General features: G+C 35.8%; 1 protein-coding gene across 4 annotated transcripts in view; it reads left to right on the top strand.

Moving 5' to 3' along the window:
* The window catches only part of PEX7 (peroxisomal biogenesis factor 7), an 86,459-nt gene that overhangs the window by 40,345 nt on the left and 23,123 nt on the right, over positions 1-22,991 (top strand). The window contains exons 8-10 of one of the 4 annotated variants that reach the window (XM_037739219.1): positions 469-524; positions 1,301-1,376; positions 14,396-14,467. The exons of 1 other annotated variant lie outside the window; for it this stretch is intronic. In XM_037739219.1, the coding sequence (XP_037595147.1) occupies positions 469-524; positions 1,301-1,376; positions 14,396-14,452 (189 nt within the window). In that variant the 3' untranslated portion in view covers positions 14,453-14,467. Of the gene's footprint in view, positions 1-468; positions 525-1,300; positions 2,387-14,395; positions 14,468-22,991 lie in introns of those variants that run through there. 2 more of the 4 variants (XM_037739218.1, XM_017530453.2) reach the window with 2 other exon arrangements.

The raw sequence follows: 22,991 nt of genomic DNA, 5'->3' as shown, positions 1-22,991 counted from the left end.
TTAGAGACAGGGTTTCACTATGTTGGCCAGGCTGGTCTCTAATCCCTGACCTCAGGTGATATGCCCTTCTCAGGCTCCCAAAATGCTGGGATTACAGGTGTGAGCCAACTCATCTGGCTTGTAAGAATCATTTTTGGATAGTCCATATGAAATTGTATTTAATTTTTCTAGAATAGCAACACTTTGGGAATATTCTAAATAAGTTCTAAAAGACTTGAGGGATAATTTTCTTTGGAGAATATAAAAATGTTTTTCCTGAAAATGGATACTTAAAAGGCCAGAAGATTTTTGCCACAAATTAAAGCATGTATGTTTTGGAAAAGCATAATTTTAAGTAACAGCTCTGACTAAACTTAAATGTATTATGATGTTTATGGAATGATCATAGAAAGCAGTGTTATGATTACAGCTGACTTCAAAAAGGTTTTTTTTGGTTTCTTTCTTTCTTTTTTTTTTTTTTTTTTTTTTTTTTCCCTTTTTTTTTCTTCTGTGCTGGCCTCTTGCTCGTATGATTTTACTGTAAGGTATGGTGACTTTTAATATGTTTCATTGTGAAATACCAGGTAACATTTGCAACTTTGCAACTTTTATAAGAGATAATATGATTACTCTTACTAACATGAAAATAATCTGAGATGGGCATATTGAAATATTTACTAGGATTAATATTATATTTTTCCTGTTTTCATGATCCAGTCACATATATGAGTAAATTTTTTTCTCTTCACATATTAGCCTGGATACTATGTGTAAAAGCTTTTTTTCTAATAGATGGTAACACTTTCCTAAACCATAGCTTGTATAGCCAATATCTTGTAAATTTAGATTTAGAAATTGGGAAATTTCATTTTTTCAGGTCTAATTATATGAGTCTTAAGGCTAAGATTGCTTAGATGAAAAAACAATGAACATGAGTTTGTTTGTGAATGTAGATATATGAATGTATATGTGTATATATGTGCATGGGTATCTAGATATGAGTGTGTGTGGGTGTGTGTCCTTATTTATACTTTCAGTTACAGTTCTACACCACACAGGATTCATTTCTCCTTTCCAGATTTATAATTCTTGACTTCCATTTTATTCACAGTGTATTTTCTTACGTGTTAAATGCAGTAATGCTTAAAAAGTAGTTTCAGAATTGCAAAGCCATACCTTTGAAAAAAAGAATCTTATCAATTAGAGCTCAGCACTTGCTTAGAGTTTTTTGTCTTTAGTTCAGATACTGTATTCAGAAGTTACTTAGGTTAATTCTCCTCTTCTCTTTGATTCCTTTGTTTCTGTTTGTATTCAATTTTAGGGTTTTCCTCCAATCCTTGTTGATTTTGTCTAGGCAAAACCTTGACCTGGCTTCAAAAATCAAGATGTCCATAAAGGTGTATTCAGAAAGGTGTTATTTCTCTCCTTCTATTTCCTCAGCCTTTCTGTTTTATTCTGTTCCATACTCTGTAGGTAACTAGTCTTGCTCATATACGTAGACATAGTTATATGTATTTTCTCATTTCCCCCTTTCTTACACAAAGAGTGGGGTACTTTGGATACATACTCCTTTAAATTTTGCATTTTTCACATAACATATATCCTGGAAATCATTCTATATCAAAGAAATCATTCTCGTTCTGCTTAATACACCATTGTGTGGATGTACCATAGTTTATTTGGCTACCTTCCTATGTATGGACATTTAGCTTATTTTCAATGTTTCATAAATAAACAGTGCCAGAGTGAATGATAGCTTTGTGTGTATGCATATTCATATTACTAGAGAATTAATATCTGGTATTCCCAGAAGTGCAATTGCTGAGTTAAAAGGTAAACGTGTAGTTTTGTTAGATATTACCAAATCTTCATCTGTAAGGAATATGCCAATTTTGATACCCAGCAGCAATATTTGAAAGTACCTGTTTCTCCACCATCTAAAGATCATTGATTCATTAGGGTTTTTCAGGTGCATGATCATATCACTTGTAAATGTAGGTGGTTCTACACCTTCATTTCCAATTCTGACACCTCCAATTGATTTCTCTTAAAATTGCCTTCACAAATACCTCTAATACAGTGCTAGGTAGTTTATAGAGAATGTCTGATTCCTAATATTAGTGCAAATGTCTTTAGTGTTTCTCTATTAAAAATAAGATTCTGACTTTAATGCAAATTATATATGTTTACTTGTTTATCACGCTGAGAAAGTATGCATGAATTCCTGTTTTCTTGAGTTTGTCTTTTTTTTTTCTTTAATCAGGAGTGGATCTTAGTTTTGTTGAAGGTTTTTCTTCCCCCCTGGTGTTTATGGAGATAATCATGATTTTTCTTCTTAGTGCTATGGCTGTGATGTATTATATTAATGGATTGAACCAACCTTGCATTCCTTGACTGTCTCTCATGTTCTTTGTGTATCGTTTTCTTACCATGTTGTTGACTTGTGTTTGCTAATATTTTATTTAAAGCTTTGCATCAGTATTCAAAGGTGATGTTAGTTGTAGTTTTCTTTCTTTTTGTTTATATGTCTTTGTTTTACTTGTTTCATAAAAAAGAATTAAGAAATTTTCCTTCATTTAGAAAGCTCTGGAACTACTACTTATACAGCATTGAGGCTATTTGGTCTTTGAATCCTTGGTAGGATTGTTCTGTAAAATTATCAGAGCATGGTGCTTTTTGTGGAGTGCTTTCTTGATAACTTCATTTCTTTTATAGAATTTGGTCTCTTTGAACTTTGTATCTCTAATGGGATCAATTTTGGAAATGTCCCTTGCTTGTAGGTTTTCAAATTTATTTGTACAGGTGTCTGTAAAGGGATGGACACAGTTGCTCACGCCTGTAATCCCAGCACTTTGCGAGGCTGAAGCAGGTGAATCACCTGAGGTCAAACGGGTGGAGACTAGTCTGGCCAACATGGTGAAACCTTGCCTCTACTAAAAATAGAAAAATTAGCCAGGCGTGGTGGCAGGTGCCTGTAATCCCAGCTACTTGGGAGGCTGAGGCAGGAGAATCACTTGAACCTGGGAGGCAGAGGTTGCAGTGAGCTGAAATAATGCCACTGCACTCCAGCTTGGGCAACAGGGTGAGACTCTGCCTCAGGAAAAAAAAAAGATGTCTGTAAAGTAGTGTTGTAGGATTTCCTCTCTTTCAGTTGTTTTACTCTTGTTATTTCTGATTTTGTATCTTTATGAATTCTTTTTTTAATATCTAGTGGTATGTTTATTTTGTTATTTTTCTTCAGCAGGTAGAATTTTAATTTATTAATTAGAACTGCTTTTTTCAGCCAGGTGTGATGGCTCACGCCTGTAATCCCAGCACTTTGGGAGGCCAAGGTGGGCAGATCACCTGAGGTCAGGAGTTCAAGACCAGCCTGACAAGCATGGTGAAACTCCACTTCTACTAAAAATACAGAATTATTTCGGCGTGCTGGTGCATGCCTGTTATCCCAGCTACCTGGGAGGCTGAGGCAGGACAATTATTTGATCCCAAGTGGTAGAGGTTGCAGTGAGCTGAGATTGTGCCATTGCACTCCAGCCTAGGCAACAAGAGTGAAACTCGGTCTCAAAAAAAAGAAAAAGAACTACTTTTTTCCATTCTCTAAATTATTAATTGCTGCTTTTATTTTTATTATTTCTTTTTTGGTACTTTCTTTTTATTGTTCTTTTTTTCAGCTTCTTGAGCTGGGAATTTATTTTTATTCCTTCATTTTGTTAATGAAGTGTTTAAGGCTATAAATTTTTTTCTGGTTATTGTTCAAACTATAGCCCATAAATTCAGATATATAATGTTTTCATTATCATTTTAAATAATTTTTTAGTTCTGTTTTTACTTGCCTTTTCTTCCAAGAGTTGTATAATAGGAAATTATTTTGTTTCCATATGAAAATGCCTTTTAACTTAAAAAATTTTGTTAATACTTTCTAGTTTTGTTGCATTAAAATCAGAGAATACTATTTTAGTCATTCTATTTTCTGGAACATATTGATATTTGGGGGAAATGGAACCTAATAAATGATCAGTTTTTGTGAATGTTTCATTTGCAGTTAAGAAGACTGTATATTCTCCATTTTCAGGCAATAAAGTTCAGTATATAATCATAACCTACAAGTTGATTATGTTGTTTAGGCCTTCTGTATCCTTTCTTGTTAATGGTCCAGTTAGTCTGAGAACAGTATGTTACTGAACATGGTGTGTTAAAATCTCTTATCATTAGCAGGCTTCTACATCTCCCTGCATCTTTTGTAGTTCCGATTTTATAGAAATAGATGCTGTGTTTCTGGTATGCAGATATTATAATATGTATATAGTGAATTGAGACTTTTAACATTAAAGAGTATCCTTCTTTGTCACAGTTAATGCTTTAAGTTCTGAGATACATGTGCAGAATGAGTAGGTTTGTTACATAGGTATACATATGCCATGGTGGTTTGCTGTACCCATCAACCCATCATCTACATTAGGTATTTCTCCTAATGCTATCCCTCCCTTAGCCTCCCAACCCCCTGACAGGACCCGGTATGTATGTGATGTTCCCATCCCTGTGTCCATGTGTTCTCATTGTTCAACTCCCATTTATGAGTGAGAACATACAGTGTTTGGTTTTCTGTTCCTGTGTTAGTTTGCTGAGAATGATGGTTTCCAGCTTCATCCATGTCCCTGCAGAGGACATTAACTCATCCTTTTTTATGGCTGCATGATATTCTATGGTATATGTGCCACATTTTCTTTATCCAGTCTATCATTGATGGGCATTTGGGTTGGCTCCAAGTCTTTGCTATTGTGAATAATGCTGCAATAAACATATGTGTGTATGTGTCTTTATAGTAGAATGATTTACAATTTTGCAGGCATATACCCAGTAATGGGAATGCTGGGTCAAATGGTATTTCTGATTCTAGACCCTTGAGGAATCGTCACTCTGTCTTCCACAATGGTTGAACTAATTTATACTCCCACCAACATGTAAAAGTGTTCCTATTTCTCAGCATCCTTTTCAGCATCTGTTGTTTCTTGACTTTTTAATTATTGCCATTCTAACTGGCATGAGATGGTGTCTAATTGTGGTTTTGATTTGTATTTCTCTAATGACCAGTGATAATGAGCTTTTTTTAACGTTTGTTGGCCACATAAATGTCTTCTTTTGAAAAGTGTCTGTTCATATCCTTTGCCCACTTTTTGATGGGGTTGTTTTTTTCTTGTAAATTTGTTTAAGTTCCTTGTGGATTCTAGATATTAGCCCTTTGTCAGATAGATAGATTGCAAAAGTTTTCTCCCATCCTGTAGGTTGCCTGTTTACTCTGGTGACAGTGTCTTTTGCTGTCCGAACCTCTTAATTTAATTAAATCCCATTTGTCAATCTTGACTTTTGTTGCCATTGCTTTTGGTGTTTTTGTCATGAAATCTTTGCCCATGCCTATGCCCTGAATGGTGTTGCCTAGGTTCTTTTCCAGGGCTTTTATGGTTTTAGGTATTACGTTTAAATCTTTAATCCATCTTGAGTTAATTTTTGTCTTTAGTTAATTTTTGTATAAAGTTTAAGGAATGGATCCAATTTCAGTTTTCTGCATATGGCTAGCCAGTTTTCCCAACATCATTTATTAAATAGGGAATCCTTTCCCCAGTGCTTGTTTTTGTCAGGTTTGTCAAGGATCAAATGATTATAGATGTGTGGTGTTATTTCTGAGGCCTCTGTTCTGTTTCATTGGTCTATATATCTGTTTTGGCACCAATACTATGCTGTTTTGGTTACTGTAGCCTTGTAGTATAGTTAGAAGTCAGATAGCATGATACCTCCATCTTTGTTCTTTTTACTTAGGATTTTGTTGGCTATACAGGCTTTTTTGGGTTCCATATGAAATTTAAATTCGTTTTTTCTAATTCTGTGAAGAAAGTCAATAGTAGCTTGATGGGGATAGTGTTGAATCCATAAATTACTTTGAGCAATATGGCCATTTTCACAATATTGATTCTTCCTATCCATGAGCACGGAATGTTTTTCCATTTGTTTGTGTCCTCTCTTATTTCCTTGAGCAGTGGTTTGTAGTTCTCCTTGAAGAGGTCCTTCACATCCCTTGTAAGTTGTATTCCTAGGTATTTTACTCTCTTTGTAGCAGCTGTGAATGGAAGTTCACTCATGATTTGGCTCTCTGTTTGTCTGTTATTGGTGTATAGGAATGCTTGTGATTTTTGCACATTGATTTTGTATCCTGAGACTTTGCTGAAGTTGCTTATCAACTTAAGGAGATTTTGGTCTGAGACACTGGGGTTTTCTAAATATACAGTCATGTCATCTGTAGACAGAGACAATTTGACTTCCTCTCTTCCTATTTGAATATCCTTATTTCTTTCTCTTGCCTGATTGCCCTGGCCACAACGTCTAATATTGTGTTGAATAGGAGTGATGAAAGAGGGCATCCTTGTCTTGTGCCGGTTTTCAAAGGGAATAGTTCCAGCTTTTGCCCATTCAGCATGATACTGGCTGTGGGTTTGTAATAAATAGCTCTTATTATTTTGAGGTATGTTCCATTAATACCAAGCTTATTGAGAGTTTTTAGCATGAAGGGATGTTACATTTTATCAAAGGCCTTTTCTGCATCTATTGAGATAATCATGTGGCTTTTGCCATTGGTTCTGTTCATGTGATGGATTATGTATATTGATTTGCATATGTTGAACCCCCATACCTTTATTTTTAAACAATTTTGTTGAACCATTTTGTTCTAGGTATGTCTCTTGTATAGGGTGTATATTAGGACTTTGCTTAGTGAACAAATAAACAATCTTTTTATTAGAATATGTAAGTTTAACTCATTCATATTTCTTTCTTTTCTTTTTTTTTTTTTGAGATGGAGTCTCACTCTGTTGCCCAGGCTGGAGTGCAGTGGCACAATCTCAGCTCACTGCAACATCCACCTCCTAGGTTCAAGCAATCCTTCTGCTTCAGTTCCCCTAGTAGCTGGGATTACAGGCATGCACCACCATGCCCAGCTAATTTTTGTAAATTTTGTATTTCACCATGTTGTCCAGGCTGGTCTTGAACTCGTGACCTGAGGTGATCCACCCGCCTCAGCCTACCAATCTCATTTATATTTCTTGATAAAAATGTTTAGCATCAAATTTGTCATCTTTTATGTTTTGATTATTATTTGTATTTTATTTACTATTTCTATGTGTATGTGTGATGGTTTTTTTGTTGTGTTTTGACTTGGACTTAAAACTTTTTTTTTCTTTGTCTTAAAACTTTTTTTGACATTTAGGTAAGTTTTTATGTGTTTGTTTTAGTGATTGCCTTTGGTGTTAGAACTTTTTTAATGCCTTTATAACTTTTCTTTAAAAATTAACCACTTATTAACTGGTTGTGAGTTTTTCATTATATTTGTGTTAAATCCCACCTATTTTTTTTAATACAGTTATCAATGAACTTGTTCTACTTTCTTTTTTTAACTTTCCCTTTTCCATCAAATTTTCTTTCACTTATGCTTTGTTAGAACATGTAACATTTAACATATAGCACATATTACATGATATATTTTTACCTGGTTTCCACCTGTGTTTTAGTCTTACATGTATAATTAAATATATTAAATGCTCATTATAAATTTTTTTGCCTAAGTGTCCCCCATTATCTGATACAGTTTATCTTCTAGTAGATTTCTCAAGAGGGACTGATGGGCATAGAATTCTCATGAACTCTTGTATGTTTGAAACTATTTTTCTGTAGCCTTCCTCCTTGGAGGATAGTTTAGCTAAATATAAACTCCTTGATTTACATTTCTTTATTTGAGGTTTTTGAAAATGGTACTACATTTTTGCCTTGCTTTCTATGTTATTTTTGAGAATTCTGATGCCAGTCTAATTCTCTTGTACTTGGAAGGTGTTTGGCATCTGCTCCCCAACCACCAACCCCTTCCCTCCTCCTTGAGACCCTGGGGGAAAAAGAACCCTTGTTGCATTTCAGTTTTCCTTGCTACAGCCTCAGTGAGCTCTGTAAGTATATAGATTCGGGTCTTCTTTTATTCCCAGAAAGTTTTTTGGATTATATTTTTAAATAGTAGTTCTACTTAATTGTTTAATTTTCTGTGGAACTCCAATTATGTATAAATGGACTCTCCTTTACCTGTCTTCTCTGTCACTTTCTGTCTGATACTTTTTCCTTCTTTCTTTCTTTATCTCATTTTCATTGTCTTGGTTGTTTTTCTGTTGTCCTCAATTCTCTTACTATGTTTTTGTGTGAATCTGTTCTTCTTGGGCCCCATGTAATTCTGTGATTATTTGTGAAATGATTTTGCCTTTTTTCTTGTGTTTGTTTCTTGGATTCAGTTAGTTCTGTTTCAGTTCTTTTCTGTTTTTGTCCACTTCTTTTGTTTTTGAGTTCCTGATCAAAGGTTTTGTTGTTTTTTTCTTCCATGTCCCCAAATGCTTGCTTGAAGATATTTGATTCAGTTTAGAATATGGTATGGCTTTCTACTTCGCTATTTTTTTTTTTTTTGAAGAAAGTTTTTGTCAGATGAATTGTTGAAATTCTTGTAATCGTTTATTTCTGTATGAGTGTGTTTTAAATAAATAAAGACTTTTTTGTCTCCTTATACCTGTGGACAGGGTTGATGGTTTGAGGTTGGCACTTTGGCCTCCTTTTAATTTTCTTCCCCCACTAAGCTATCAACTTTCCAACATCACCTCCCTGTATCCAGTGTACCTTAAAATCTGTGATCTAATCTTTATTATCCCTTTTTCCAGTATTTTCACTCATAGGACACACTTTCTCTTTCTGAATATGGTTTCAGATCAATGTCAGAACTAATTCTAGCTCCTGCCCTCTCTCTTCCATTCGGTGTTCCCCAAACTCTCCTTGCCATGCACACAGGCTTGCAGCTAGAACAGGAAAGAGACCTCATAGGGGTTCTGTTTTGACTTTTCTTCTTACAGTTAATTTGAAGTTTGGATGTGTGGAAGACCTGAAGTTTGTGTAGTTTTATTTGTTGTGTTTGTTGTACTGTATTGGTTTTTGTGAGAATATAGTAACAGTTTTGGATTTATGTGGCCTCATTGCCTAGACTACCCAAATCTCCTCTCTCCTCACTTCTCAGTTCACATTTGATGTGGCACAGTCTATATGACTTTGTTTGTATAAAACATACTTCTAATAGAATAAATACAACAATGCCTTGAGATGTATTTCATGCCTTAACATGGTTTTCTTGACTCATTCAATATAAGCAGACAGACAGCTGGGAAGCATAATCACACAGAAGCTCCCAGCTCTCAATTCAAAGAGTACTATAACCAGGTTTTTTATTTGTTTGTTTGTTTTTAGTATTCTGTATAAAATAGTAAGCAGTGATTATAGAGTTTTCAGTTTGGGAGCCAATGAATGGCAACGCAATGGATGGGAAGAAACTGGAACTGAGGAACTAGATCATCGGCTGGAGGTTAAGACTGTGTATATAGATTCGGACATCATTAACTTAACTGATAATTCAGTCCATAAGAATGAATAAGCCAAAGGCAGATAAGTGTAGAGAAAGAAGAACAAAAAGGCAGTTCCTTCAGGAAGGAATTAATGTTGAAAGACAGGAAGGAACGGCCCACCAAGGACAGGAGAAAACCTTAGAGCATGCAGTAGTCACAGAAGCTATGAAAGGAGGTGCTTTTAACAAGGTTTGGTCAGCCAGTAATGTCAGGTCCGCCATATAGGTTGAGCAGGATGGAGAGAGAACTTGGAATCTTCTCTTACATATTGTCACTCATGGGTTCAACAAGATTTCCATATATAGGATCTAGTTCTTGGAATTCAAACACCTTTCTGGCATTTGAAGCAGGAAGGCTTAAACGGAGATGAGACATTAATCTTTTGATGATCTTATATTTGGTATTCTTAACAGTTTTAATTGGGACATCTTAAATCCATTTCAGTGCTTTGTTTCTGATTAAAGAGAAAGACCTAATGACTACTGATACTTTCTTTTCAGAATTGTCATTATGATCTTAATCCTACTGACTGACCCCTGTTTTATCTATGTATTTAAGTACCCCTAAACACCCTGTTGGAAAATGCCTTACTTTTGTAGATACAGATTTGTTTCAGGAATGTTTGTTAAGACTGGATGTGAACTGCATTTCTTAAAAGCTTCAAAGTATCAAACCACGCTCAGAATCATCATAGTTTTTGGCTCTCAGTTATACTTTTCTCTCCACTGTTAAGTGCTGAGTCTCTGAGCAAGGACAAGGTGTGGGGTATAGCTGTTTAGTCCCCCTTGGACGGAGGCGGCGTAGGTCATGGTTCTGAGACATGCTATAAGATCAAAGGTGTTGTAGCTATACTCTTAAGTACTTGGAAAAACTGAGAGTTATAGTTCAGTAGTAGGAGATCTTTAACATAAATTTAAAAAGATATTTGAAAGCAATGATCCTGTATAACTTAAGAGTCCAGGTTTCTTTTATTAATATGTAATATGGCAACTAGTGATATCTATGCTCACAAGCTGACAAGGTGATTACAATAATTATATGAGAAGATGTTCTTAAAAATACTGTGATCATTCTTAATTGCTTTTCCCTCTCTCACTTTTTTTTTTTTTCTTGGAGACAGAGTCTCACTCTGTCACCCAGGCTGCAGTGCAGTGGTGCTATCTTGGCTCATGCAACCTCTACCTCCAGGGTTCAAGTGATTCTCCCACGTTAGCCTTTTGAATAGCTGGGACTACAGGCACACTTTGTGTGTTTAGTAGAGATGGGGTTTTACCATGTTGCCCAGGCTGGTCTCGAACTCCTGATCTCAAGTGATCTGCCCACCACAGTCTCCCAAAGTTAGCCACTGCACCTGGCCCTTTGCCTCTCTTCTAAAGCCATCTTTCCAATCCTGTTCCCTGAACATTCAGCAAAAGATCTCACCTTTAAAATAGTAATAATAATAATAAGTATTGTGGGACTCAAGCACAAATTACCTTAATTTCTAACCCAGGCCTGCAAATATTATCTAAATCTGTACCTCATCCTTCCTCCTGTTATTTAGAACCCTAGACATGAGTGCTCTTGATCCTTATACTTGTTTTCTTCAGGACTTTACGCCATGAAGTGACCTCTTCTCTACCAACATCTCTCTGTATCTTAATCTCCAACTCTCTACTGACTTTTTCCTCAGCCTGTAACATTTTTCTTCATCCTGCATTTGCCTTTAACTTCTCTGTTACATTTCTCTTTGTTTCTTAGCCAAGCTTTTAAGTGTCCCCCTAAGCTTTCATTTCCCAGGGCCATTTTAAGGTCTTCACTGTCCCAGAATACTCTGTGTTGGCAGTCTTACCCCAGATCGTTTGAGCCTATAAAATAGATCCACATCACTGATTAAATAGGGTTAATTTTTTTGAAAAGATTTGTGTGCTTTTGCTTTTGAAGTGATTTGGCATTGAGTAACTCACTTATGATTGATTATGATTTCTTGGCAATCATTATGCTTGCTAAAGAATTCATGTGAAGTTAAAAAAAAAAAATCTAACCTAGAAGTTGTTTCCAAGTGGAATGAAATGTTTCTGAGTGCCAGGTTTATCAATTAATAATGTTAATTTATTTATTTTGAATTTAATTATTTTAAAAGTTTAATTTAAATGTTCCACTCTTAGACATTTTTGTAGACCTTTGAAAGCTTATAGGCATAGCACTTCTGGTTCTTCCTAATGGCACAACTGGCTTCAGTTCCTTTTTCTTTACTGAAATTGCTCTGGCAAATGCCACTAGGACCTCTGTAAGACCAAATCCAGTCCGCTTGTCAGCATTCGTCATGTTGAACTTTTTTCTGTTTTACACTGTCGATCATACCTTCCCTTCTGGATACCCCTTATCTTAGGTATTTCATGTTCTTTTTTGTTTGTTTTTCTTACTCCCTGCTGACACTTCCTTCTTATGGTTCATCATAGAATCCCCCTCTCTTCCCCTTAAACTTGGTCATCTCCCTTTGGTTTAGGACTTTTTTTACATGCCCATTCTAAATGATAATTTCCAGCCCCGTTCTTCCAGGTATGGCCTTTCTTGAGGGCCTTAGGCGTGCATATTCAGCTGTGTCTGGACACAGGTACCTGAGTGTCCAAACAGGAATCTCACTGAACTCTTTCTTTGCTTGTTTATCTGTGTTATTTATCTCAGTTAATGGGAACATTTTTCCCTGTTCAAACGAGCCAGAAACCTGGAATTTTCCTTTGTCTTGAAAAATTGGTAAACATTTCCCCAAAATGAAGTGGAGTAGTACTTCACAGGCAGTATATAGAAGCAATGTTATTTAGTAGCTACTAAATTACTGTTTCACCTCCATACTTCATGTAACTGGAGGCTAGTGATTGTGTATTCCAGTACAGGATCATCAAAGACCTTCTTGTAACAAGGAAAATAAATAGAAAAGGAAACCAAAATCATTTGAAAACCCTTCACTTTTGAATATATTATATGTATGTATATTTGTAATTGCCAGCACATGTTGAGAATAAGACTTTAATCGTTCTAATGCCTGTTTAAGTCTGGTCTCATTATTTGAATGTGGTGACCACTGATTGGAAAGGTCAGAAAAGGTGCGTTTTTGGTAGATTTTTACTCCATGTGATATGAGTTAAATTTATCCTCTGAAGAATTTTAAATCTGATTGAATTGATGATATTTTTAGTGTCAGAAAACCATTTTAACAAGAAGAAAAAAGATTTAAGATGTAAGACCAGCAGTAACCTGTTTAATTTTTAGCACTGATAACTATGCAGATACTACCTTTAGAGTCTCTGGGTGGCTAATATTTGTAACACAAGCTTTTCAAATATAGGTTTTTATTTAGTTGCCCATTGTTATATTTAGGTTTGTAAACTTAAAAAATTTAATTATAAAATAGTTTATATGGTGGGTTGTATATCAAAACTGGTGATACGGTGGATATTTTAATAAAATAAAATGCAAGTTTTAGACATCTATTTTATGTTGCTATTTACCATGTATAATAGAAGAAGCTTTAAGACCTTTACCTCTATAGTAGCTCATTATGTTTCACAGAATAACCAATGAAGATCTAAGAAGTGATATATAATGTAGCATTGGAAATTATTTAGTATGGTTTAGGTTAAATGAAAGCTTCAACCTTTATGAAAAATATCATAACTCCCTTCAGCTGGTGGACAATATAATCTATCAAAATACACCTTGATTCTTTCTAAACTTCAATAGTAAATTAATTCTATTCTTCCATGAATGTATCATAGATTTTAGCATATTATCTTTTTCCTATATACTTTCCCTTAAGTTAGTTACTTATCTTCCTGCCAAGCCACATTTGTTGTGCCAACTGTGGATATGCATTATTTGAGATGTGAATGCTTTTTTTTTGGTTTGATACCAAGTAGATCCTTTCATAAACAGAAATCAAGAAACCAGGTATGTGTAACAGCCAAACAAAAGTAAAAGTTGTTACAGTTAATGGTTTTTTTTTTTTTCATTAGGAAGAGCAGCATTTTGTGTCTTCCGCATTGTAGCAAATTCTCAGATATCTGAAGATTTTAATTTATAAAGCTACAATGACCAGTTTAGCCTCAGAGTAACTCTCCAGTTTCACGATACATTTATAAATATTATAATCTTTAAAACTTTTTAATCAATGGTCTTAATGGCCTTTGGTAATAATAAGCCAAACCAAGCACTTAATTTTTTTAGATATGTGGATTTGGGGACAAGAAAAATATAAAGTGAATTTGAATTTCAGTGTTACCAAACTGTATTCAGTCACAGTTGCATGACATGAGTCTCTCTCTGCCTATATCAGCAACATTAATGCTTCCAACTCAACTGGTAAGCTACTTTTTGGTGACAAAATTGTACAACTGTACTCTGCGTTAAAATTCAGGTATATTTACAGAATGTCTGTTATCTGCCAGCCATTGTAATAAACAGTTTGAAATGTCTTTTTGAGGAAATGATAGAAACGAAGGCTTGGAGTCAAGTAGCAGCACAGCCAGGAGAACCCTAAGCATATCAGTTTTGTTGGTATCGTGGGAGATATGTAGTCATAAGTGCAAATAGGGAGTGCTGGAAGATACATATTCAGTAGGGTAATTATGGGTTGGCACATTCCCAGATTACATAGTAGGACTACAGACTTTGGAGCCAAATAGCCTTCTACTAGATATATAAACTTGAGCAAGTTATTTTAAAACGTGATGGCTTAGTTTCCCCATCCCTGTAAATGGAGATGCTAATAGTACCCACTGTATGGGATCGTTATAATGGTTAGAAGAGCTAATATACACAGATGCTGGCACATAGTAAGTGCTATATGAGATTTTGCTACTTTTGTCATTATTAAGGCTAGAATGGATGGTGACAGACGGTGTCTTATTGGGCTTGAGGCCATTTCAGCCCTAGTCCTCAAGGGTGAAGTAGTAATTTTTATTGTACAGCAGCAAGAGCAAGCAGCCCCATCTGGCCTTTTGTTGTCCTCTGCTCCTTGGAGGTAAAAGAGAAGTGCAAAGTAGGGTAGGAAGTTACCTAGGATCAGCTCAGTCCCTCCACATCCTTGTTCTTTGGAGATATTTAGGAACATTCTATAGATTAGACATCTATTATGTAGTGCAGTGAGCATGTAGACCTTTGAGTCAGTCATACTTGAAGTGAAAAGCTGACTCCCCTATTTACTAGCTGTGAAATATGGGAAATGATACAGTGATCTACCTTGCTGGGATGTTCAGAGGATTCAATGAGGTGGTATCTTTAAATACTCTGGCACATAATAAGAGCTCAAAAAAACAGCAGGTGTTTTAAATGAGAATACTAGTAGTAATAATGTTTCCCATTTTAAAATGTAAGTACTTTAGGGAGAGTTAAGATATTAATCATTCATGCCTTACCTAGCATTACATTAATAACATAATTATATTGCTTAAAGCCACTGAGGAGCTTTGTGAAAAGGAATTTTTATTGCACTGTGAGGGTGAAGTAGGAGAATGAACCTAGTGAATATGGTGCAGTGTGAACCAGGACAATGGTCACACCATACAAAGTTGAATATGTTTGGGCATTTGATTCAAATCTGTTTACCAAAGCGGCTGGGCGTAGTGGCTTATGCCTGTATTCCCAGCACTCTGGGAGGCCAAGGTGAGAAAATTTATTGAGCCCAGGGGTTCAAGACCAGCCTGGGCAACATGGCAAGACCCCCACCTCTACAAAATTAAACCAGGTGTGGTGGTGCACACTTGTGATCTCAGTTACTTGGGATGCTGAGGCGGGAGGATCAGTTGAGCCCAGGAGATGGAAGCTGCAGTGAGCTGTGTTTGCACCATTGTACTCCAGCCTGGGCAACAGAGTGAGACTCTGTCTCAAAAAATAAAAATAAAAACACAACGAAAACAACAACAACAACAAAAAAAAACCTGTTACCAGGTGACCACTTCTACTTCATTTCAACCTATTTAGAAATTTTCCCCTAAATTATTATGTATTACCTATATATTTGTTGAAAAATTTATTTCTTAAGGAGATAGCATGATATAATAGAAAAAGAGTTATAGTTTAAAATCTTGAATTTGCCACTACTAGCTATAGCATAATTTAATTATATAATATTTAATATATAATTAATGTAGTTTAGTATATTTAATTTCTTATAAAGTGACTTAACCTTCCCGAGCCTTTGTTTCCTCAGTCATAACATGTACTGTTGTGAGATTTAAATATTAATACATGCAAGGCTATTCCCATAGTGCCTGGCCCATATCTGGCACTTGGAATTTTATTTTTCATTCCCATATGTATTCTTCAGACTTTGTACTTGGTGTCATTTCACTGTAAATATGTTCTTATATTTCTGATCAAATTTGCTAAAAACCAGCAAAATGACAAAGACAAATTATGATGTCTGCAGTTTATTTTTAAATGGTTCAACAAAAATGCCATTTCATATGCGTATGTGTAGAGAGAGAGATAAAACAAATGTGGCAAAATTTTAACAGTTGGTAAACTAGACAAAGGGCATAGGGGTGTTCATTTTATTGTTTGAGGTTTACTGTGGGTTGGTAATTTTCAAAATAAAAACATTTGAGAAAAAAGTAAACTATTTATTCATGCAAAATAAGACACTGAAATATATTCTGGTTAATGTTATTATTTAATGATATTAGTTTAATTGTAGAATAGATAACTAACTGTATTATATTGTGTTAAGTGGGAAAATGATCTTTAATTGGATTGTAGTAAACTGAAAATCTTAAAGCAGAGGATACAGAAATACCTTTTATCCTTGTCACAGTTATTCTCATAGGATTTGCCCTTATCTAGTAAGTGTCTTAACTTTGGTGTGGTTGATGGGCTTTTTTGATCCTTGTGTTTATTAGCACAGAGATTTCCACAGGCAGGTATTTCTCTTTCTTCCCCTTCCCCATAAAAAAAAGGTCAGCCAAAGTAAACAGATAGTATAGTTGAATATGTACTCTGTCTCCCAAACCTTTCCTTTCAACTTTGCCTAGTTCCCCTTACCAACAAAAAAAAAGGTCAGTCAGAGTAAACAGATGAGAAATGTGGCTGAATGTGAGCTGCCATGCAGCTTCAAATGATCATTTTACCTCCTCTTTTACTATAGCTGTTTTTAATTTCTCTACTTTTGTTCATCAAACCACAGGAAATCCTGTGGCTAATGATATGATACGGATTGTTAACATTTGCAGGAACTACAGTTGAATCTTAGGATGATCAGAGATTTTTTAAATGTACTGTGCCCTTCAGATATCTTAGGTAGAAATGTCTTTGTAACCCTGTCACTGTTTTTGCTTTGTGGGATAAGTTCAGCACACCTCATCACTGACTTTGGAAAAGCATCTGAATGTAGTTGTCTTTGGTTTCCTTTTAAGAATGGGAATATTTGCATTCCCTGATTTGTGTAATTCTAACAAGGGAATTTTAGTACTCAATTTATTCTGTGTTCATAAAACACATTGCCTGATGACAGGGTAGGTCTGTTTTATTGTTTTGTCCCTGGTACCTGGCATGTGGATATGCTAAGTCCATGTTCATGAATGTAAGTGAATTTGAATTATATGAAAAATTGTGATACCCTTTGGTCACCCTGACTATAGAAACTCAAACAGTTGTATTTTAACATGGTTTCCACTTTAAATATTTCTAAAGCAGTCCTTAATAAAACAATTTAAGGTGGAAAGTTCTGTTGTGATGAGAAATCTTTTCCAAGGAGAAAATTTGAGGTTCAATTGTGGTTAAGTCAGTACTAACTAATAGAATGTTACTATTTAGCAAATTTGGAACCATAGTATTTATATCCTGATTGTTAACTAAAGTGAGAGATAAACGTTTTTATTTTTTTCTAAAAATCAACTGTAATATGCAATATACTGACAAATCTCTAAGCTTCATATATCTTTGGGTTAAGATACCTATTTGTATGTATGAAGCAGTTACTCCCAAGTCCGTTGATATGTTACTTATTTTTTTATTAATTATTTTTTTATTAATTATTTTGCTGGAGTGCAGTGGTGTGGTCTCAGCTCATTGAAACCTCTACCTCCCTGGTTCAAGCAATTCTCCTGCTTCAGGCTACTGAGTAGCTGGGACTACAGCTGCATGCCACCACATCCAGCTAATTTTTTTATTTTTAGTAAGACAGGATTTCACTATGTTGGCCAGGCTGATCTCAAACTCCTGACCTTGTGATCTGCCCATCTTGGTCTCTCAAAGTGCTGGGGTTACAGGCATGAGCCACTGCGCCTGGCCAATATGTTAGTTTGTTAATATGTCCCAAAAGAATTTTTCCATTTGACTTTTTTAAGTTAGAAAATTCTTGTGTTAATTACTGTCATACTGGAAAGGTCTTTTCGTGAAGTGAAGTATAATTTTGTAAGTGAAGTGCCAGATGAAAATGAAAATTTCCTATAAAATGAAACAATATACATTAATTGGAAAGAAACTTGTAAGACTTTTGATTTTAAATAGCTTGCTTTATAACTGCAGAGCATTTTCAGAATTATTTGTTACTAACATTTTTCTTTAAGAATCAAACCAAATCCATGTCTAATTCATAACTGAATGCAGGCACATGAATAAATAGATAGATCTAAAAGGAGCAAGGAATGTTAAGCCTTACTTAATGCAGTATAAGTCACTGCTTTGAACTTTGAATTGTGCTGATTAGTTCCAACAGAAAATTTATGGACTTTGTCAGTTAATTTGCATCATACTTAAAAAAAATCCTATTGTACAGTTTCAATAAGGCAACTGAGTAGATTTTGTTGCATGTATTTATATTTTTTCAATGTAGATACTGCTTTGCCTCATTTTTTATAGTAAGAAGTCAAAAGATAATATCTGAAAATGAAAAAATAAATGAGTTCCATGAGCATATTATTTAGAAATATAGAGTAAAATATCAGAAGAAGCAACCAAAAGAACTTAGAGTGATTGCCTCTGAGGTGAAATATGGAGGAAGTACAGCGGGAAGCTGCTCTATTCTGTTTTAATCCTTGTAGAATTAGTTGACTCTAATTTGTGCAATTAGACTTTTTAAGAAGAAGATAATTGAGCAGAAAACCTGTCTTTCCCTCTCTCGGTTATTTGCACACATAGTAAGCCTATTTACTTAGATCAGCTAGGTACTGCCAGTCAGCTGGTAGTAGTTTACACAGTTCCCAGAGAGCGCAAGGATGAATAATTCACCCTTTGAGGTCTGTCCTGAAATCCCGGTCTAGAGTGTGGCAACACTAAATATTCTAAAATGGAATTCTTAGAGATTGGACCTAATGAAATGAACCATACAGAGAATAAAAAATAATAATTATTCTGTTTTCATCCTAAATAAAATTCATCATAGTCCCTTATCTTTCTCCACTATTTATTTACAGTATGTGTGTTTGTGCACACATGTGTAAAACAGAAGCCATCCTTAGTTAGCCTAAATATAAAAGGGGAAATATTTTTCAGACTATGGGGTCCCTCAGAGCCCAAAGGCAGGAGCACGGTGCAGCCTATGGAAGGCAGCAAACCTGTACAGCTGACTTTGTCATTCCTCCTAATTCTGCAGGCTGATTTTTTTCCCTTTTTTTCCCCTCAGGCTTTCATGTCCAGTTACTAGAAAAAGAACAGAATTATTTGGTCTGCTCTGTCTCTGGTTTTTTTTTCTCTCTTTGTCGGTGTCTGTCTTCTCTCCCTACTCACCCCCATCACTGTGTCCACCCTCTGCTGAGGAGAGAGGTGTTAAATAAAGGAGATCATTGTAAGCAGTGCAGATATTCCACTACCTGACATCCTGAGTGGGTTTATTCATAAATGCTTAGCTGCAGAGATGAGGACATTAAGTCTTTCATGGTGATATAGCTAATAAATGACCAAAGCATAGGCAGTTTCTGTAAGTTTAATGATTTTCAACATTTAGGTGTGGGGTATAGTTGTGATGCAACCCCGTGTGATCATATTATCCATCTGTGAAATGCCCTTTTGCTCTAGGTAGCCACATTTTGATGCTGCCAGTTATGCTTCAGATATACACAGATTATTCTTATCCCTAAGATAGTGATACTGTTTCGTGAGTAGAGTTCTTCCAGTTTTATTTCTTTTTTAGTCAAGTATTTATTTGAAACTGCATTGCAAAAATTATTTCATGATTCTTTGATTTGACCAGTAAGCAATACATAAACTGCATAGGAGTTTTGCTGCTTTTCTTTTATCTCCTCTTACTGAGATGTGGCATTCTTCAGAAAGTCATCCTGCATCCCTTTGGATCTCTGCCATGAGTATCTCAGAGCAAGCCTTCCATCAGCCTGATGATTTTCTTTAATTTGTCCAAGTACCCCAGGCTTTGTGGTGTGTGGTTCCTGGGCTTAATGTTTATTATAATGAAGTAAAGTCTGCTCCTCTAAAATACTGATCTGATTAGAGTTTTAGTTGAAATATTGTGATTGACCCATTGTGAGAGGGAAGCTTAAGTCCAGAATTTTATCATCTGTAACCTTCAAAGTTTGTAAATGTGGGGTTTCTGGGTATTAGTTATTGAATATTCCAACAGACAGCTTTGAAAACTGTTCAGTCATTTTTCATAATTGATTATGTATTCTTCATTTAGCCGGTAGGTTTTTTCTGTTTTAAACTTTATTTTTGTTATCATTAACATAAGTTTCAAAGCCTAAAAAGAAAACAATTTAAATCCAGTTATGCAAATAAATGAATGTGACCATCAATGCATATTTTTGAGTTTTGCTAGCCAACAACTTTATTTATTTTTTTAATTTTTAATTTTTAATTTTTTTTTTTTGAGACAGAATCTCACTCTGCTGCCCAAGCTCACTGCAGATTACAGTTCTGCAGCCTCTACCTCCTGGACTCAAGTGATCCTCCTGCCTCAGCCTCGCAAGTAGCTGAGACTACAGGCATGCACCACTACCATCCATGCCTGGCTAATTTTTGTATTTTTGGTAAAGACAGGATTTTGTCATGTTGCACATGCTGGTCTCAAACTCCTGGGCCCAAGTGATCCACCCGCCTTGTCCTCCCAAAGTGTTGGGATTTACAGGTGTGAGCTACCATGCCCAGCCACTTCAATTTTTTAATCCCTTCCAAAAGTGATACAGATTATAAAGTAATAGACCTATGCGTCCATGTGTTCTATAGGGGGTTCACTGCAAAAGAATGGAAATCTGAGTGGTTATAGAACGAGAGTTGAGTGATACATAAGTTAGAAAGAGACAGTAGAGTAGACTAGAGGATAAAGTAAATGCATGTAAAAAATATTAGAAGAAAGAAAAGAAAATTCCTAAACTCCTTGTCATAGTAGTTCAGATGTATTCGGGCTTGTAATTTCCTTAGGGTTTTGATTGTAAGTGGCTAATGGACTCTTGGCATGGGCTTTGTCTTATGAAATTCTTTCTGTAGTTTGGGGGACACTTGACTTGGTCCAGGCCTATTTGAACTTTCAGGATATTAAAACTGCCTGAAGAATTCCAGGTCCTGCCCACCTATACTTAAAATTTTCCGGCATGGCCTAGACCTAGAGAAAAAAAATGTATGCTGCTATCTTTTTAGTAGAAAATATACTAGACATGACTTCAGGAGAGTCTGTGTTTTGGGGTTATTAGCTCCATAACCATGGATTGCTCGATTTCTTGGACACTGTTGTCCTCATCTCTGAAATGAGAATAATTATACCCATTGTATATTTATTTGCTTATTCATTCATTTGTGAGTGTCCATAAATTCTTTGGTTGACCATGTGTCAGACATTTTTATACATGCAAGAGATACAAAGAAGAATAGGACACTGTCCCTGAATTCAAGGAGCTTAGTGCCTATTAAAGGACGATATATTTGTATTAAGAAATAAATAAATGCATGAAAGTATTATGAGTACTATGAATATAGCCAGAAACGTGAGAATCTTTTTTGATGTCTTCTGTTCCATCAATCACCAGGTTGTATTAATTCTTCTGCCTAAGTAAATCTCCAATCCGTCACCTTTTCTTCATCATCACCTTAAGGTCAGCACCTTAAGTCCAAGCTGTTATCTCTTTTTGGACCACTGATCTTCCCACACCCACTCAGGCCCTCAAGTCCATTCTTCTCACTGTGGCTGGAGACACCTTGGAGGCAAAGCTGACCGTAGAAAGTTAACAGTAGGGGAATCTGGCTGTTGAGGCATATGGGACCCCTGTTTACTATCTTCACAAGTTTTCTGTAAATTTAGAACTTTCCTAAAGGAAAAATGTTTATTAAAATGTTTTCAAATAAGGGAAACTGACCACACAAATTTAAGTTGCTGCTTAAAATCCTTCAGTGTTTTTAAATTTTTTTAAAGAGAAAATCCCCAATTCTTCAAATGACCTATTAGACCTGTGTGACTTGGCCCTGTTTACATCCTGGAACATTCTTCCCTTTCCCTGTGCCAGCCTCATCGGCCCTCCTGGTCAGGCTCCTTGCAGACAAGGTACAAGCTGCTTTTCCGCTCTCCCCCTGGCTAACTCCTCAACCTTCAGATTTGCAGCTCAGATGTCACTTCCTCAGGACTTGCTTTTAAGTCATCCTGCATTGTCTTTTGGAGCGCTTGTCAATTGTCATTACATTTGTGTTTTGGTGATTTTTAAAAACATATCAATAGATCCCACTGAACTGTGAGCTGCAGGAGGGCTGCGGCCATGTCTGTCTTATATATGGTGCTTAGCGCCTGCCCGGCACATGGGAGGACTCATCAATGGTTGAATGAATGAGTAACTAAATGAGGTGAAAATAAGTGTTGTGACATTTTTGCTCCTTGCTCTGGAGACTACTAGGCCCAAGCACTGCAAATGGAGAGGAGTATAATAGTGCAAATTGCTTAAAATTACAAAAACACAACAAAAATGAACGTACATATAAGGCATTGAAAAATAGCCAGAACATTGTCCCTTTCTCATAGTAAGGAAAGACTCATAAGTAATTCATGACTAACTCATAAGTTGAGAATAGGAAAGAAAAATAAAGAACCTTATAAAATATTGTAAACCTTCTACTGAATTCTTCTGTTGGCTAAATTTCAAAAGTATTAGTAAAGAGATTCCAAATTACATTTAGTTAAAGTAGAAAGTAAGTAATGTCAGCTTAATTGTTGAAATAGTTTTGATGTTTTATTTAATACAGACTGTGAGGTGGGTATAATGGTACCCACCTGCAGTCCCAGCTATTTGGGAGGCTGGGGAGGGGAGATTGCTTGAGGCCAGGAGTTTGAGGCTGCAGTGCCCACTGTTTCTAAAAAAAGTAGTAATAAGCCAGGTGCCCCAGCACTTTGGGAGGTTGAGGCAGGTGAATCATGAGATCAGAAATTTGAGACCAGCCTGACCAACATGGCGAAACTTATGTCTCTACTAAAAATACAAAAATTAGCTGGGTGTGGTGGTGCACACCTGTAGTCCCAGCTACTCAGGAGGCTGAGGCGGGAGAATTGCTTGAACCCGGGAGGTGGAGGTTGCAGTGAGCCAAGATCATACCACTGCACTCCAGCCTGGGCAACAGAGCAAGACTCCATCTTAAAAA

Source organism: Cebus imitator, unplaced genomic scaffold, assembly GCF_001604975.1.
Source record: "Cebus imitator isolate Cc_AM_T3 unplaced genomic scaffold, Cebus_imitator-1.0 Scaffold65, whole genome shotgun sequence".
NCBI lineage: Eukaryota > Metazoa > Chordata > Mammalia > Primates > Cebidae > Cebus > Cebus imitator.
The sequence above is the reverse complement of the archived record's forward strand: the minus strand, read 5'-3'. Positions and strand labels throughout refer to the sequence as shown.